The 15,764-nt window shown below is 40.8% G+C and overlaps 1 protein-coding gene across 1 annotated transcript in view; it reads right to left on the bottom strand.

The window, feature by feature from the left end:
- The window catches only part of MRPL48 (mitochondrial ribosomal protein L48), a 46,034-nt gene that overhangs the window by 980 nt on the left and 29,290 nt on the right, over window positions 1–15,764 (bottom strand). The window contains exons 5-7 of the mRNA XM_024572578.3: window positions 11,619–11,788; window positions 2,557–2,659; window positions 558–647 (exon numbers count right to left, since the gene is read on the bottom strand). Of these exons, the coding sequence (XP_024428346.2) occupies window positions 558–647; window positions 2,557–2,659; window positions 11,619–11,788 (363 nt within the window). The remainder of the gene's footprint in view (window positions 1–557; window positions 648–2,556; window positions 2,660–11,618; window positions 11,789–15,764) is intronic.

Raw genomic sequence — 15,764 nt, 5'->3', positions numbered from 1 at the left:
CAAGAGAGCTGCATGCAGCAAATGGCATAAGTCTAAGATAACCTGATGTATCTGTGTCATAATAAGGATCATCTTGGCAACAAGACCCAAATACTCAATATTTAGGCTAAAGTTCCTAATGTATTCCAAGTTTCCCATGCCAGACTTCCTCCTTACTGGTATTCTTTACCAAGTCAGAGCACAGTCAAACCTCAAAGGTCCAAGAAACTTTTCTGTAAAGTACATTTTCCTATTTGTGTTCTGATTAGTTATACTGTATGTGATCTTAAATCATGCTCTTGCTGTACGGCTGCCTGAGGGAGAGAATTTTGAGGTGTGATGAGCTCACCCCTAACATCAGGATGCTGTGGTGGACCACTAACATCAGTTAGTGGTCCATAAAGCATCATCTCTGAAAATCCAGAGTAATGATCACAGTAATTGCAGCCTGCACACCTTTCCTGATTATTGTCTGGGCTAAATTATCCACATTTCTTTGTTATTTCTAAAGCCAGGCAGTCTAGATATTTTGAACACAGGTGGGCCACCAGGGGGCCCCTTCTCAAACTAGCACCTACCTCCTTCACTGACAATTTGACTCCTTCAGGAAGATTGCTTTGGATTATTTCCAAGAAAATCTCTGCAAATGTAGCACTCAAACCACTTATCTGCAAAAGGAAAGAAAATGCTCTAAGAGAGGTGCTGAAAGCTAGGTGATTCAGAGACATGGCATGGGCTCAAATATCAGCTCCAGCAGAGTTAGACCACCCGTGGGTGACGGATTTTCCAGAGCTGGTTTTGGAGCCCAGTCTCTGCAGGATTTCTCTTGCTCTCTGCCAAGGTGGCTGCTTGCCAAGAAGGTCATGGCCTATATCTGCTCCTGTAGGCAATGGAAGTCATAAGTGGACCAAAGAGGTTATCAAGTTCAAGATGACTTTCTGATTCAACTCAAGTTAACCCACATAGACCATGACCTGATTGGTGTCAGACCTTGTGCAGAGAATCCAGAGGTGAATCAGATGTGTGGTAGAAGGGTATGAAGGGCCTGCAGAAACCCACCAGAGAAATACCTACCTAAATTAATCAGGGGAAGTCAAAGAAAGCTTCCAAAAGGGGTACCATCTGAGTGGAGTCTTGAAGAAAAACAGGAGTAAACCGGGAGAATTCAACAGTAGTGGCAGTTTTTCAGGCGGAGGAAGCAATATTCAGTAAAATGTGGCGGCACAGCACAATACTAGGGAATTAAAACTAGTTCCATGTGCAGCTGGGATGAATGGGGCATGAAGAAAATGCAGGAGGATCATGCAGTTGGGTGCTAATCTAGAGTTCAGACTTGATTCTGTGGGCCTCAGTAGCAAGTTAGACCTGTCATTAGATGTATCTCAAATAATTTATTCCTGATAATATTTAAAGAATCAGAGATTTTAAGTACTTTAGTTATTTTAAAAATTAACATACACTTAAGGTGTTACTACCTTAACATTCATTACCTTGCTGATAAGTTTCTTGAGTGGATCAAAAAGGGGTGATATCCATTGGAACATTATTTCACAGTAAAGAGGAATGAAGTCCTGATACATGCTACAACATGATAAACCTTGAAAACATTACGCTAAGTGAAAGAAGCTAGACACAAAAGGCCATATATTGATTGTATAATTCTATTTAAATGACCTGTCCAGAAGAGGTAAAACCATAGAGGCAGAAAGTAGATTAGTGGTTGCTAGGAGCCGTGAGGATGGGGAAAGACAAGTGACTGCAAATGGGTACAGAGTTTTGGGGGTGATGAAAATGTTCTAACATTGCCTGCGGTGATGGTTGCATACCTGACTGTACTAAAACCCATTTAACTGTACAGTTCAAGTGGGTAAATTGTATTGCATGGGTTAAAACTCTCAATAAAGCTGTTATAAAAAAAAGGGAGGTGATGTTAACTGTGAATTTTTAATAGCTCCGAGCACTCTCATGGTGGTGTGGTTGCACCCACCTGTCTCAGCAGTGCGAAGACAGAGAACCACTGCCAGAGCTTTTAAAGGGAAGCCGCCAAAGGGTTTTAAGCAGGAAAATGACATGATCACAGTGGTATGAGGGTAAAACAAAGTTGATGGATCTAAAAGACTGTTAGAGGTAGAAACTTCAGAATTTGGTGAATGAATAGATATCAAGAGCAAAGAAGGATCAAGCATTAGTCTCAAAGGTGGGGAGGAGTCTAGAAAAAAAGGGAAATCAGTTCCTTTAAAATTAGTTTTGTAAACCCTGAGTGTAGGGCACCTGTGAAACACACCAGTGGAGAAGTCCAGTAGACAACTGGGTATTACGAGATCAGGACTTGAGATCCAGACATTACCACTATATAATGACAGTTACCGAGGCCAGGTGAATGGATGAGATTGTGTAGAGGAAAGGTATTATTACATAAGGAGAGGTGGAGGGACCAAGCAAGGACTGAAACCTGGAGAACATCATCATTCAAGGGACAGACAAGAGGAAGAGACAGGCATGGCAGAAGAAGGGAAAATGGACAGAGAGAAGAACCAGGAAAGGCAATACATTTCAGGTTTCTCCCAGAGTGCCTACCTGAACCACTCGCTCATGAGTGGTAAGAACTGCATCCAGGAACATTTTGCGGCCTTGGTCCTGCAGCTGTAACACCTCCATGGTTTTGGTGGGCATCGCATAACTGAGGAAAGGAAGAGTCAGCTATGGGGAGGGTTCCCTTAAGCCCACAGCACCACTTCAGTCAGGGTAGTCCCTGAGTACAGCCACTACTGCATGCACAGCTCCTGGAATCCAGGGCTGTTGTCTGCAGCCAGGGCAAAGTACTCAGATCCTCTTAAACCCCCTCCAGGAGTCTCTCACCTCCCTGAGGGGACAGGTGATGTCTAACACTTTTCTACATCCCTAATCTTGCCTACTACAACAATCTGAATAAAACCTGGTGATTAATAAGTATTTGCTGCTACTAAAGAATAGCCAATTCTAAAAGAATCAAGCTCATTAACAGGTATGATTTGGAGGCTAACTTTGGGTATTTCATCTCTTCTAGAGAAATAAGGCCTGAAACCCAATAGTTTTAGAGAAGGATTTCTCAACCTCAGCACTACTGACATTTTAGATCAGATAATTCTTTGTTGGGGGGTGAGGGGGCTGGCCTACACATCCCTAACCTCTACCCAACACATACCAGCAGTACCCCCAAGTGGTGACATTCAAAATTATCTCCAGACACTATTAAATGTCCCCTGATTGGATCCACTGCTGTAGAATCTGTGCTCACTATACTCAGCTCCAGCAGATCTACGCGCCACAGGGGGAAGAACACTGGACTTGGGGTCAAATCTTGGCTTTGCCACTCATTAGCAATATTTACTACAGCAAGTCGCTGCTCCCTCTGAGAAGGGGATTCTAATCTAGGCCCATATCAATAGAGTATTATGAGTGTTAGGTCTGATGGAATAGGACTTATGGCTACACAGAAATATGGCAGTAGTGTTCATCTTATCAAAAAGTTCATCAAACTGAAGATAAATGGAGTCATTGTAACAGGAGAGTTCCTGAATGTTCATGCCATGAAAAGCTTCATTAATTAAGAGCGGGGGCACGCCCTCTGCAGATGGACTGCTACAGAAGGAAGTTTGGTGTAATGGAACATGGGTTAGAGACATGACAGTCAGTCTCGGATTTAAATGTCGGCTCTGCACTTATTGCCCATTTGACCTTGGACAAATCAGCTTTCTGAGTCTCAGGCTCTTCAGCTATAAAATGAGGATGATAATATCTAGTTACAGGGTTGTTGCAATGAATACTTGAGATTACATAGTAATTTGCCTGGCACACTACACCTACAAATGCCAGTTCCCTTGCTCCTGTGAACAGTGAGCAAATGCTAGGTATTGTGAACTCTTCCAGGTAGCCTCCCTAAATAATATTCCCTGCTTTTCAGCATGATCTCTGATCTCTTCCAATTCAAATTTGATAGTAGCTTCCCTATATTAAAAAAAAAAAATGACACATTCATAGCCTTGTAATGGGAGATCAAGTAAAATAACTGTAAAAGCTTTTAGGAAAGTAAAAAGCACTCTAAAATGCTACTTTTTCCTTTTTGACATTCTGCAAATAAGTCTGACTAAAGGGAGTTGTCTGTTCGTGCTACTGAGTATACATTTTATTCTTCACATACTTTATCAATATTTCATTGATTTGTTCATTCGTTCATTCATTCATTCATTCATTCAATAAACATTTACTGAGAGCCTCTTCTGTCCTAAGCACTCTGGTGGGCAATATATGTAGCCCTTGCTTTCAAGGAGTTCGCTAAGAGTGTTTTGGAGAAACAGGTAAGTAGATGAACATCTTCACTACAGTAAGACGAAGACAATAATAGGTATGTACCAAATATTATAGGGACAGTAGGGAGAGAAGAGGGGTTCAGGGAAGGCTTCATAGGTGAAGTGCCTAATCAAGATCTAAAGAATGGATAGATGTGTTTGCCCCCAAAAGTATAGCAGTTATTACAAAGGCAAGGAAGCATGAAAGACTCTCAAAGAGAACCAACAGAAAAACCAGACATAGTTTGATAGGGGAATACTGGGAACTGTGGTCATTTCAAAGTAGAATAGGCCTTTGAGTCGTAAGAGTATAGGTAATTTTCCATTAATGTCTATACGCTTCCATACCTTCCAAATTTTCTACAATAAACATTACTTTGATGATCACAGTAAAGACAGATGGGAAAAAATGAAATAATTGAATTTCAAGAGTCAATCTAACATGACAAAATAATGCTACCTTTTGGGAGTACTGCCTGAGACGTGACAGACGGGAGCTGGCTCGGGTGCTAGGGAACTTAAGAATCTATGGACTCTACTACACATAAATTATACCTCCATTTTAAATAATGGAAGTGGACTTTAAAAAAAAACAGAGTAGCCTTACAGAGTGACGCTGAGTGATGCTGTTTCTCTCCACAGAGCACAGGGGCTACATCAGCTTCAGGCTTGGAAGCTGCTCCCAGCTGAGTAAGATTTCCATCTCTCCAGGCAACTGCTCAGCAAGGGAGGCAGGCAAATTAAGGGACCTGCATGAGAGGCCCCTTCCTCTCGTCTCCTAGGTGAGATGCAGCTACAGCAAAGCAGACCATTTTTAGAACAAAAGCCTGCACACTGTTCCCCTGCTCAATTCCTTCTCAAGGTCAAAGCCCTACCCCGCCCCCTCAGAGGAAAAATGGATCATAATGAAATGAAAATCAGGAGAAAAAATTATTTCATCTATGAAAAGCTGGGCAGTGAGAATGCCTAACAACTTGATAGTCTGAAAACCTCAATCAATGCAGAGAAATGAGTTGCTGAAAATAAATACTCTTTATGCTCTGTGCTATTTGGAACAAAGAGCCAGCAAAAAACAGCACATCATTTATTCTGCTGTTCTAGGAGTCATATCCATGTCTAGTAGGTCTCAGTCCAAGTCAACGAATATTTATTCTTTGCCTACTATATGTCAGGTACTGGGCAAGGTCTTAGGGTTAGACTGCTGACGGAGACAGAAACAGTCCTCGCCTTAATGATCTTAAGAGTCTAATAAGGAAGACCAACAAAAGCCAAGTAACTACAAGGGTAAGGAATGGCTGCTATGAAAGGGAAATTATGTAACCTTCACTTCTATTAAACATATAACATAGGACCTAATTTAATGAGGTTCTCTGAAGAAGTGAAATTCAAGGTGAAACCTGAGGAAAAAACAGGAGTTAGTTAGGTGAAGGGGAAAGAGTATTATAAGCTTGAGAGAGCAAATGCAAGGTGTTTGGGTGGGAAGTTACAAAAACAAAGCCAGTGTAATTGGAGGGAAAGGGAGAAGAAAGTATGAGTTAGGTTAAGAGAAGCAAGCCCAGGCCATGGGGCACCTAGTAAGCCATATGAGGACTTTTAATTTGATCAGAAAGGAATGGGAAGCCATGGAAGGAATTTAAACATGAGAGTGACACGCTCTTATTTCCATTCCAGAAAGATCACACTGAAAGCTGTGTGATGAACCAGTTAGGAGGAATTGAGAATTTGAAAAAATAAAAATAAAAAAAGTGGGTTGAAATCCAGACCTTGCCATTTATTAGGTATATGACTATAGGCAAGCAATAATAATAATAATAAATAATAATAATAAAATAATAATAGTGGCAGCCAGTAGTTGCTGGGAACTCTTGTAAGCACTTAAAATATATTAACTCCCTTAATTTTTACTATAGCCTTTTTAAGTAGGTACTTTAATTAACCCCATTTTACAGATGAGGACACTAAGTACACTGCCCAATGTCACACAATAAGAATACAGCAGAGCACAAGTAAAACCTAGGTGGTTTGGCTCCAGAGTTGAGCTTTGATTCATTATGTGCAACATGCTTGTTTGAATTAAGTAACAATATACAAAAAATTAGCACAGTGGCTGGTTGACAGTAGGTGCTCAACAAATGCAGTCAGAGCTTTCCACGGTTGGGTTAAAAAAAGAGCATCTTTTGAAAAGTCCTTCTGAAAATTTAAAACACTGTGCCAGGGAGTTGATCACTGTAGGTTAAGATAACATTCTGTAAATGACATTTAATGCGTCTTTGCTACCACAATCCCTGCCAGCTGATAAAAAAAATCTCTTCATTAATTATTAATTATTATTTAGGGTGTTGTAACGTTCCAGTCTCTGCTAGGTGCTATCATATACTACATTGTTTCATTTTCAGTACTCAAATAAGAAAACTATCATCCCATTTATACAGAAGAGGAAACTGAGGTTCAGAATTTCCCAAGGTCATTTTGCCAATAACTGGTAGAACTAGGATTTAAATCAGGCAGTTTGATTCCAAAACTCATACTGTGTTACTCAAGGTGCGGTCCACAGACAAGCTGCTGGCGAGCAAACTATTCGTTACCAGTCCAGGACAAGATAAGGAGCATACAACAGTCACTGAACACAATACTGAATTCAGCCAACAATTTTTTCAATGGCAAGACTTTTTTGATGAAGGAAACAAAGCATGAATGCACATTTTGGCATAAGCTTCTTCCTACAGTGGTACTGTGAGAGGCATTGCTCTAAATTATTATACTACTCTGCCTCTTTGCACTGGCATTGCACTTTACCTTTCACTTGCCACCTTCCACATTGTGTTAAAATTATCTCTGTGTGTGCACACACACATACATATTCCCTGAAATCAGGAACATTCGCCTTAGTGTCCTCCAGTTAGAATGCCTAGTACAATGCTTATCACATAGCAAGAAGAGGCTCAATCAATAGTAGCAATAGTTTTTAATTAATTAAAAGCACTGTCATTAAACTTTAGGAAATGTATACCACATAACTGGATTGTGCAGTCATATTCAAGAACCTGTCATTCTTTCAAAAATGGCTTCATGCTCCCCATGTGGCAGCAGGCCCTGTGCTAGGTGCTGAAGAAATAAAGACGAACAGAGTCCCCATCTAGTCAGTGGGCAGGGGAGCTGACACATGAATGGACCATCACAGCCCAAAGCACTAAGTGACATGATCAAGGAGTGTATCAAGTGCTGGAAGAGCAACCAACTCTCTGGGGCATCAGAAAGAGATAAAGCATGTCCTTAGGCCTGAAACAATTGAAGTACTATCTGCTGCAAGAGCTAAATCCTACCTGATCATCCCGTCTTCCAAATAGCATTTAGTACAGTTATATCCAAGTTGTTAAGGTTCAAAAGTTCAAATCTGGCTTAGTGACTTAAAACAAGACCCTATAGAATTAAAAATACTGGAGTCAGGCAGAACTGGATTAAATCCAGACAATTTACTAGTTCTGTGACTTTTAGCTATTCTGAGCCTTGGTTTCCTCATCTGTACAATGGGAACATACAACACTAATATCTATCTAGTGAGTAAGAAAGTATAATTTTTGCCATATCTATATATTTTACCATCCATTACCTTGTCACAATGGCAAACCACCTAAACTATTATTTATTAAATATTTTCCTTTAACTCAACACTTAAAAAATTAATTTAAAAAAGAAACTTGAGATTTAGACCCACTGGAACTCATGTTGCTGATAAGAAAGAAAATGGTATAACCAATTTGGAAAATAGTTTGGCAGTTTCTTCTAAATTTAAAAATACACTACACTTAACCATTTGACCCTTTAATCACACTCCTAGAGAAATGAAAACTTAACTGCTAACAAAAACCCGTATGTGTTTATAGTGGCTTTATTTATAATTGCCCAAAAACTGGGAACAACACAAATGCCCTTCAACTAGTAAATGGATAAACAAGCATACATCCATTGAATGAAGTGCTTAATCAGCAACAAAAAGGAACAAACAACTTGATACTGGCAACAGTATGGATGAGTCTCAAATACATTATCCTACGCGAAAGAAGCCAGACTCACAGGAAAAATACTGCGTGAGTCCACTTATATGATATTCTGGAAAAGGCAGAAACTATAGGGACAGAAAACAGATCAGTAGTTGCAAGGACTAGGGGTACATGGAGGGAAAGACTACAAATGCAGGAGGGAACTTCTTGGGATGATGGAAATGTTCTATACCTTGATTATGATGGTATTTACTCTCTAATGTGTGTATCTATCAAAACTCAGAAATTATTCACCAAAAGGGTGAATTTTTACTGAACGTAAATTGTATCTCAATAGGCCTGACTTTATATTACTACCGTAAATGGAAAACCAGTATCAGCTGTCATAAATAGAAAGTTAAAAATAAATACAATGAAAACCAAATAATGTTATAAAATTCTAGCTAGATTCCAGTGCTAGGTAAAGACTGTGAGCCAGAGGTCCCCCCTCTCTGTTATAAAGATTAGGAAGTGCTGAAGTGGTGCTAAGGACATACCAGAACCACACTAAGAATTTCTCCTTGATGTACTAGGTTGAATGAGAAGTAAAAAGGGAAGAAATTTCTCATGATGTGACTTAATGTTATTTAAGGCAAAGGGGGCATCCCACACTTTCCAAAACACTAAGATAAGATATGTAAAGTGCCTGGTCTGGAGTAGGGAGTCAGTAAGTGTTAGTTCTCCTCCCCCACAGTTTTCCAACAAATTCAAAGAGTAAATAAAAAGCAGAGCAGGCAAAGGATACCTAAATAAATGGGACATATATCCACTTAATGGATCAGAGGAATTAAAATAGATAAAACATCAGTTCTCCTCAAATTGATCTAACAGATTTAACACAATCCCAACAAAATTCTATCAGGCTCCTTCCTGGATAAATCAACAAACTAATCCTAAATTTTTATGAAAAAACAAAGTACCTAGAATAGCCAAACTAATTTTAAAAAAGAACAAAGTTGTAGTTTCAGTAATCAAGCTACAGTAATCAAGACAGTGTAGTCTTGGTGTCAGCACAGATATATAGATCAATGTAATGGAACAGAGTACAGAAATACATCTATACATACATGGTTAATTGACTTGCAGAAGGTGCTAAGACAATTTAATGGAAGAACAAAATCTTTTTAACAAATGGCACTTGAGCAATTGGTTAGGTACTCTTTTTTTTTAAGATTTATTTATTTATTTTAGACAGAGGGAAAGGGAGGGAGAGAAACATCACTGTGTGGTTGCCTCTCACGTGCCCCCTACTGGGAACCTGGCCTGCAACCCAGGCATGTGTCCTGACTGGGAATTGAACCGGCATCCCTTTGGTTTGCAGGCCAGCACTCAATCCACTGAGCCACACCAGCCAGGGCGGATGAGGTACATTTTTTAAAAAGAACTTTGAGCTCTGACCAGTGTGGCTCAGTTGGTTGGGCATCATGCTGCAAAGCAAAAGGTCACCAGTTCGATTCCTGGTCAGGGCACATTGCAGGTTTGGTCCCTGATCTGGGCGCTTATGAGAGGCACCTGATTGATGTTTCTCTCTCACATCAATGTTCCTCTCCCTTTCTTTCTCCCTCCCTTCCCATCGTTCTAAGATCAATATACATGTCCTCGAGTGAGGATAAAAATAACTCAAAATGGATCATAGACCTGTAAGTAAAACTTAAAACTATAGAACTTCTAGAAGAAAGAAGAAAACATCTTTGTGATCTTGGGTTAGGCAAAGATTTCTTAGATATGTCACTGAAAGCATGAACAATAAAAGAAAAAAATGAAATTGATAAGCTGAACTTCGTCAAAGTTAAACTTTGGCCCTCTAAAAGACCCAGATAAGAAGATAACAAGAGCCTTGGCCGGTGTGACTCAGTGGGTTGAAGCATTGTCCCATAAACGAAAAGACTGCAGGTTGATTCCTGGTCAGGCCACATGTGAGAGGCAACTGATAAATGTTTCTCGCACTGGTGTTTCTCTCCCTCTCTTTCTCCCTTTCTCTCTCTCTCCCTTCTTCTCTCTCTCTCTGAAATCAATAAGCATGTCCTTGGGTGTAGATAAAAAAAAAATTTTTTTTAAGAAGATGGAGGCCCTGGCTGGCATGGCTCAGTGGATTGAGCACCGGACTGTGAAGCAAAGGGTTGGATTCCCAGTCAGGGCACATGCCTGGGTTGCAGGCCAGGTCCCCAGTAAGGGGCATGCAAGAGGCAACCACACATTGATGTTTCTCTCCCTCTCTCTCTCCCTTCCCCTCTCTCTAAAAATAAATAAATAAAATCTTAAAAAAATAATAAAAAGAAGATGGCAAGGTAAGTCATAGAGAGGGTGAAAATATTTGCAAACACATACTGAAAAATAACTAGTATTCAAAAATAGATTGTAAAAACTTGCATAATTCAGTAATAAAAAACAAACAACCCAATTTGTAAAACAGACAAGAGATTTAGACATGCCATCAAAGAAGATATACAGAAGGCAAACAGGCATACGAAAAGATGCTCAGCATCATTTATTTATTAGGAAAGTGAAAAAATTAAAACCACTATGAGATACTGCTATGTATGCATTAGAATACCTTTAAAAAAAATTGACAATACCAAGTGCCAACCAGGAGAAGGAGTTACTGGAACACTCATATGTTGCTGGTGGGAATACAAAATGGTGCAGCCAATTTGGGAAACAGTTTGGTGGTTTCTTATAAAGTTAAACGTACGTTCACTACACAATCACAAAAGCGTAGTCTTAGGTATTTATCCAAGACAAAAGAAGACATACGACCCACAAAACCTACATGAGAATGCTTATGGCAGCTTTGTTCATTATTACCAATAAATTGGAAACAATGCAAATGTGTATCAACTGATGAATGAATGGATATGCCAATTAAAGTCCACCATTTAATGGAATACTCCACAGTCATAAAATACTTACAAAAACATGGATGAGTCTTAAACACATTATGCTAAGTGAAAGAGGCCAGATGAACAGCTACATACTGTACGGTTCTACTTATGTGATGTTCTGGAGAACTTAAAACACCAGGGACAGAAAATCAGTTGGTGGTTACGAGGGACTTGGGGGGAAAGGGGGAGGAGACTTACTACACTACACCTGGGCACCAGGGAACTTCTGGGGTTAAGTAGAACTGTTCTATATTTTGATTATAGCAAACTACATACCTGAAAATGGTGAATTTTACTACATGTAAGTTATATCTCAAAACCTCAATTAACAACAAAGCACAGCATGCTACCCACACCAAGAATATTTCATGCAAAGGCATCCTTCATACCTTTCCTCCACTTTAATGGAGAGATGGTTGCAGAGGTTGTGAACATACTGGGCATAACTCTCTGCCAGGGCCATGTCGTATGCAGTCAGGTGAATGTTCAAAACCCCATACTCATAATCTGTCCCCAAATTAATGGATCTCACTTCCACTTTTCCCCTCTTCTTCTTGGGCTGAACAGAAAACAAAGAGAGAAAGATAAATCAAACTATTATACAAGAAACTCTAATCATACCTTATGATTATTTTTAAAAATTAATCTTCCATATAAATTTGTTTACCAGTTTTCTCTCGGGTTACCGTACCTACAAAATAAAGTTATCCTGGAAACGAATGGGCAGCTTCCCTTGCCAGTCTGGGCTGCGACATCAGCCAAGGAAAGGAAATGGAATATTCCTGGCATTACTTTAAGATAAATACAAATGACTATCCTCTACAATTAACTTGTTTTGAGACTCACCTCCCATATCTGGCCCTTAGTTTCCCAATTTTTAAATTGATGGGCTTATGCTAGGTAACAGATTTTTAGTCTAGAACCCATAGAGGAATTTCAAGGAGTCTGTCAACCCCAAAATTTATGTGCAAAATTTTACACGTGCACATTTTTTGAGAGAACCTTAGCTTTCATCAGAATCTTAGAGAAATTAGTTGCAAGGAAACTCAGCATTAGTTCTCTTTTAGTCCTCCTAGCTTTAAAATTCTGCAATTATTTATACAGTCTTCAATTTAAGAATTGGGAGATGGGAAACTTTTTCTACTTTTCTCTTTCATGTAAACTGTTGCTTCACTGCATGTCAACTTGGGCAAGCCACTGTTAAAATGAGGCCTGGGAAAATAGATCAGGATCAATAAATTTCTCAACTGGAAATAATCAAACTTAAATGCCCATCAAGATGGGGACTTGTTAAATAAATCATGGAACATCCATACAATAGTACATTATGGAGCTATAAGAAGGAATAAGGAACTTCTTTATGTACTGATATGGAAAGGCCTTTGAAGTAAATTAGATGATAAAAGCAAACTGTAGAATAATAATGTGTTCACAATATTGTCATACATATTAAAAAAGGGTAGGGGTGTATGTGTGTATATTACATACATATTTATTTGCTTATATATCCAAAAAGTCTGTAAATATCTTCTCTCTCTCAGCAGCTTCCCTTTTCACTTTTTAATGGTGTATTTGATGAGCAGTTCTTTTCATGTAATTCAGTTTACTCACTCTTTTATGGTTATAGTGACGTTTTAAAATTCCTCACCTGAGGATATGTTTATTGATTTTAGAGACAGAGGAAGGGGGAGGGGGAGACAGAGAGATCGTTCAGTTGCCTTCTGTACACACCCTGACCAGGGATGGAAACCGCAACTTAGGTATGTGCTGTGACCCAGAATCGAACCTGTAACCTTTTGGTGTAAGGAACAGATCTATAGCTCATTTTTTAAAAAGATTTTCTTTATTTCTTTTCAGAGAGAGGGGAAGGGAGGGAGAAAGAGAGGGAGAGAACATCAGATGAGAGATACATCTATTGGTTGTGTCTTGCATGCCCCCAACAGGAGACTTGGGCCCACAACCCAGGCGTGTGCCCTGACTGGGAACTGAAGTGACCTTTCAGTCTGCAGGCCAGCACGCAATCCACCGAGCCACACCAGCCAGGGCACTATAGTCTCTTTCTAAGTAGTTTTGTGTATGGTGTGAAATAGTAGCGAAGAGCCATCTCCCGCCCCCAACGATCGCCAGCCCAGTTGATCCAGCACCGCTGCATGTCACCTTGATCATTAAGTGTCCACAGACACGCAAGTCTGTCCCTGTGCTGCTTATTCTGTTCCACTGGGCTGTTTGTCTGTCCTTGAGCCAAAACCACACAGTCCTAATTATTGGAGATTTGTAATAAGTCTAGATATTTGGTAGAACGGCTCTCTCATATCACTCCTCCCCAGGTCAGTCTAAGATCAGGGACCCACGGTGGGGAGGCCAGGGGAGGACTAAGAAACAGTCCTTCGCAAGGCCAGTGGTGCTGATGGCAGGCCTGATCTCACGAGGGTGTTCTGAAGATCACACTGTGTGCAAAGTAGTTAATACAATCTGTAGCACACATTTAAGCACTTGATAAATATTAAATTTTAGTACTATTTTTATTTTATATTCCTCATATCTAGCACAGGGCCTGACAGAAAAAACATACAATGAATCACTATTTTAGAATTTTAGAACAGGATAGCATTTAGAGATGATTTTGTCCTAGTTCTTCATCTTTGCAGGGTAAGAATATGAAGCCCAGAGAGACTAAGTCCCCCAAAGTGACACAGCCAGACAGCACAGAGGCTAGGAACTAAAACCCAGACCGCCTGACCGCCCCTGTGCAGGGATTTTTCTACTGCAGCCTCTGCATCCCTGAAGCTCTTCACAGCGGTGTCCACCCCAGGGTCCGAGAGCTTGCAGTGAGTGAGACGCCATCCTCCAGAGACCAACTATCCTGGGTCAGGGGCTTGGCTCTCTCAGAGCCCCCACACCCGAGGCCAACAGCAGCAACCCAGGCTTTCCATGATGACGGTCAGCACTGCAGTCCTAGCTGTGGGGAATGCTAACGTCAGAATGCAATGGGGAGAGGCTGAAATTTTCCAGCAGTGAGGGGAGGAGCTTCTCAGAAGCTGTTTCTTAACCAGAGAAAATGCCAGGGCTTTTCAAAGGTGTCGCTTGGGGGAACAAAGAAAGAAAGCTGATTCCAGTATCCCTCTGGGCATCTCGCTTGCTTTTCCTTGTTGGCCTAGATGTGCCCGGAGTGATCCACACCCACCATCAGGAGCCCATTGTGATTATATTTCAGTTCTGAGCCAGAGCACAGGATAACCGGCAGAGCCTGACTGCACAGAAGCTCAGCCCCTAGTTCCTATCCTTTCATCTGCACGATCTTTCTCATCCTTCCCTGCTTTTCCATTATGACTGCCTGAGTTCCGGCATTTGTGACTGCTGTGGAGTTACTAAAGACACGTGCAGGGACATACCTGACTTGAGCTGTGTTTAGGGGTCCACCATGACTGCACAGGAAGGAGAGCCAGGCAGGAAGAAAAGGGAGGGTGGGAGAGAGGTGGCAGGCCAGATGAACTGCTGTCCACCATCAAACTCTGGCACTCCTGTGAGTGACCTGGACTCACTGTGGGGTGGCCCGGGGTGGCCATTCTGAGATCCCTGTAGGAATGCACTATGATCCCCCAAATGGATGCTGGACTAAATTACTAAACCATTCTTGTACAGAAATGGCCACACTATTACCCTGTTTGACAGACAGAAAACTGGGATCCTCTGAAGGCACATTGCTTGCCCAAGGTTACTAGGAAACTTTGCTGGAAAAGAGCAGATAGAGAAAGGAGTCCAATTAGAATCCCAGGCTGCTATAGCTGGAAGGGATCTTAGAGATAATGTAGTCTCTCCTTCCTTCCCTCCCTCATTTTACACAAGGGAGAAGTGGAGGCCCAGAAAGGGGAAGTGACTTATTTAAGGTTACAACAGTAAGGGAGGAAATGGCAAACGCTAACTACTTTTTGTCTAGCAGCCCAGGCTCTCTCCTCTAGCTTCTGCTAATAGTATCACTATAGATGGCATTCAACAGGGTGGGAAAGTTGGGAAGGAGTTGTATCATCCTAATCCTCAAATGAGAACACTGATATATTTAAAGTGTATTTAGCTTCCAGAAATTCTAAGATTTACACTTGGGGTCTTGAGTGATTTGGTGATGGTACTCTGAACAGCAAGTGATTATGTTTATAACTCCATGTGGCACACTCAAGGGACATACACCAGACAGAAGACCTGGCCCTGACGGGGGTGGCACAGGCAAAGCCTGGTGCTGCGTAAAGAGCATGAGACTTAGATGGAAGCCAAAACAAATCCGGACCCAAATCCTGTCTACGGAGTCACTACATGACATTGAGTATTCTCTCTGGGTGTCGGTTTGTTCATCTTTAACACCTAAGGTTCTGGTAAAGCTCAAAATAGTGAATTTATAGGAAATGGAAATAGCATGGATGAGAGATGGAATCTGACCATCCTCAGTTCAAATACTGGCTCTGGAAATTACTAGCCATTTGGGCAAGTCACTTAATCTCTCAGAGTTTTATTCTTCAAATGAGATCTTTCATGACCATAGG

Source organism: Desmodus rotundus, chromosome 5, assembly GCF_022682495.2.
Source record: "Desmodus rotundus isolate HL8 chromosome 5, HLdesRot8A.1, whole genome shotgun sequence".
Lineage (NCBI taxonomy): Eukaryota > Metazoa > Chordata > Mammalia > Chiroptera > Phyllostomidae > Desmodus > Desmodus rotundus.
The sequence above is the reverse complement of the archived record's forward strand: the minus strand, read 5'-3'. Positions and strand labels throughout refer to the sequence as shown.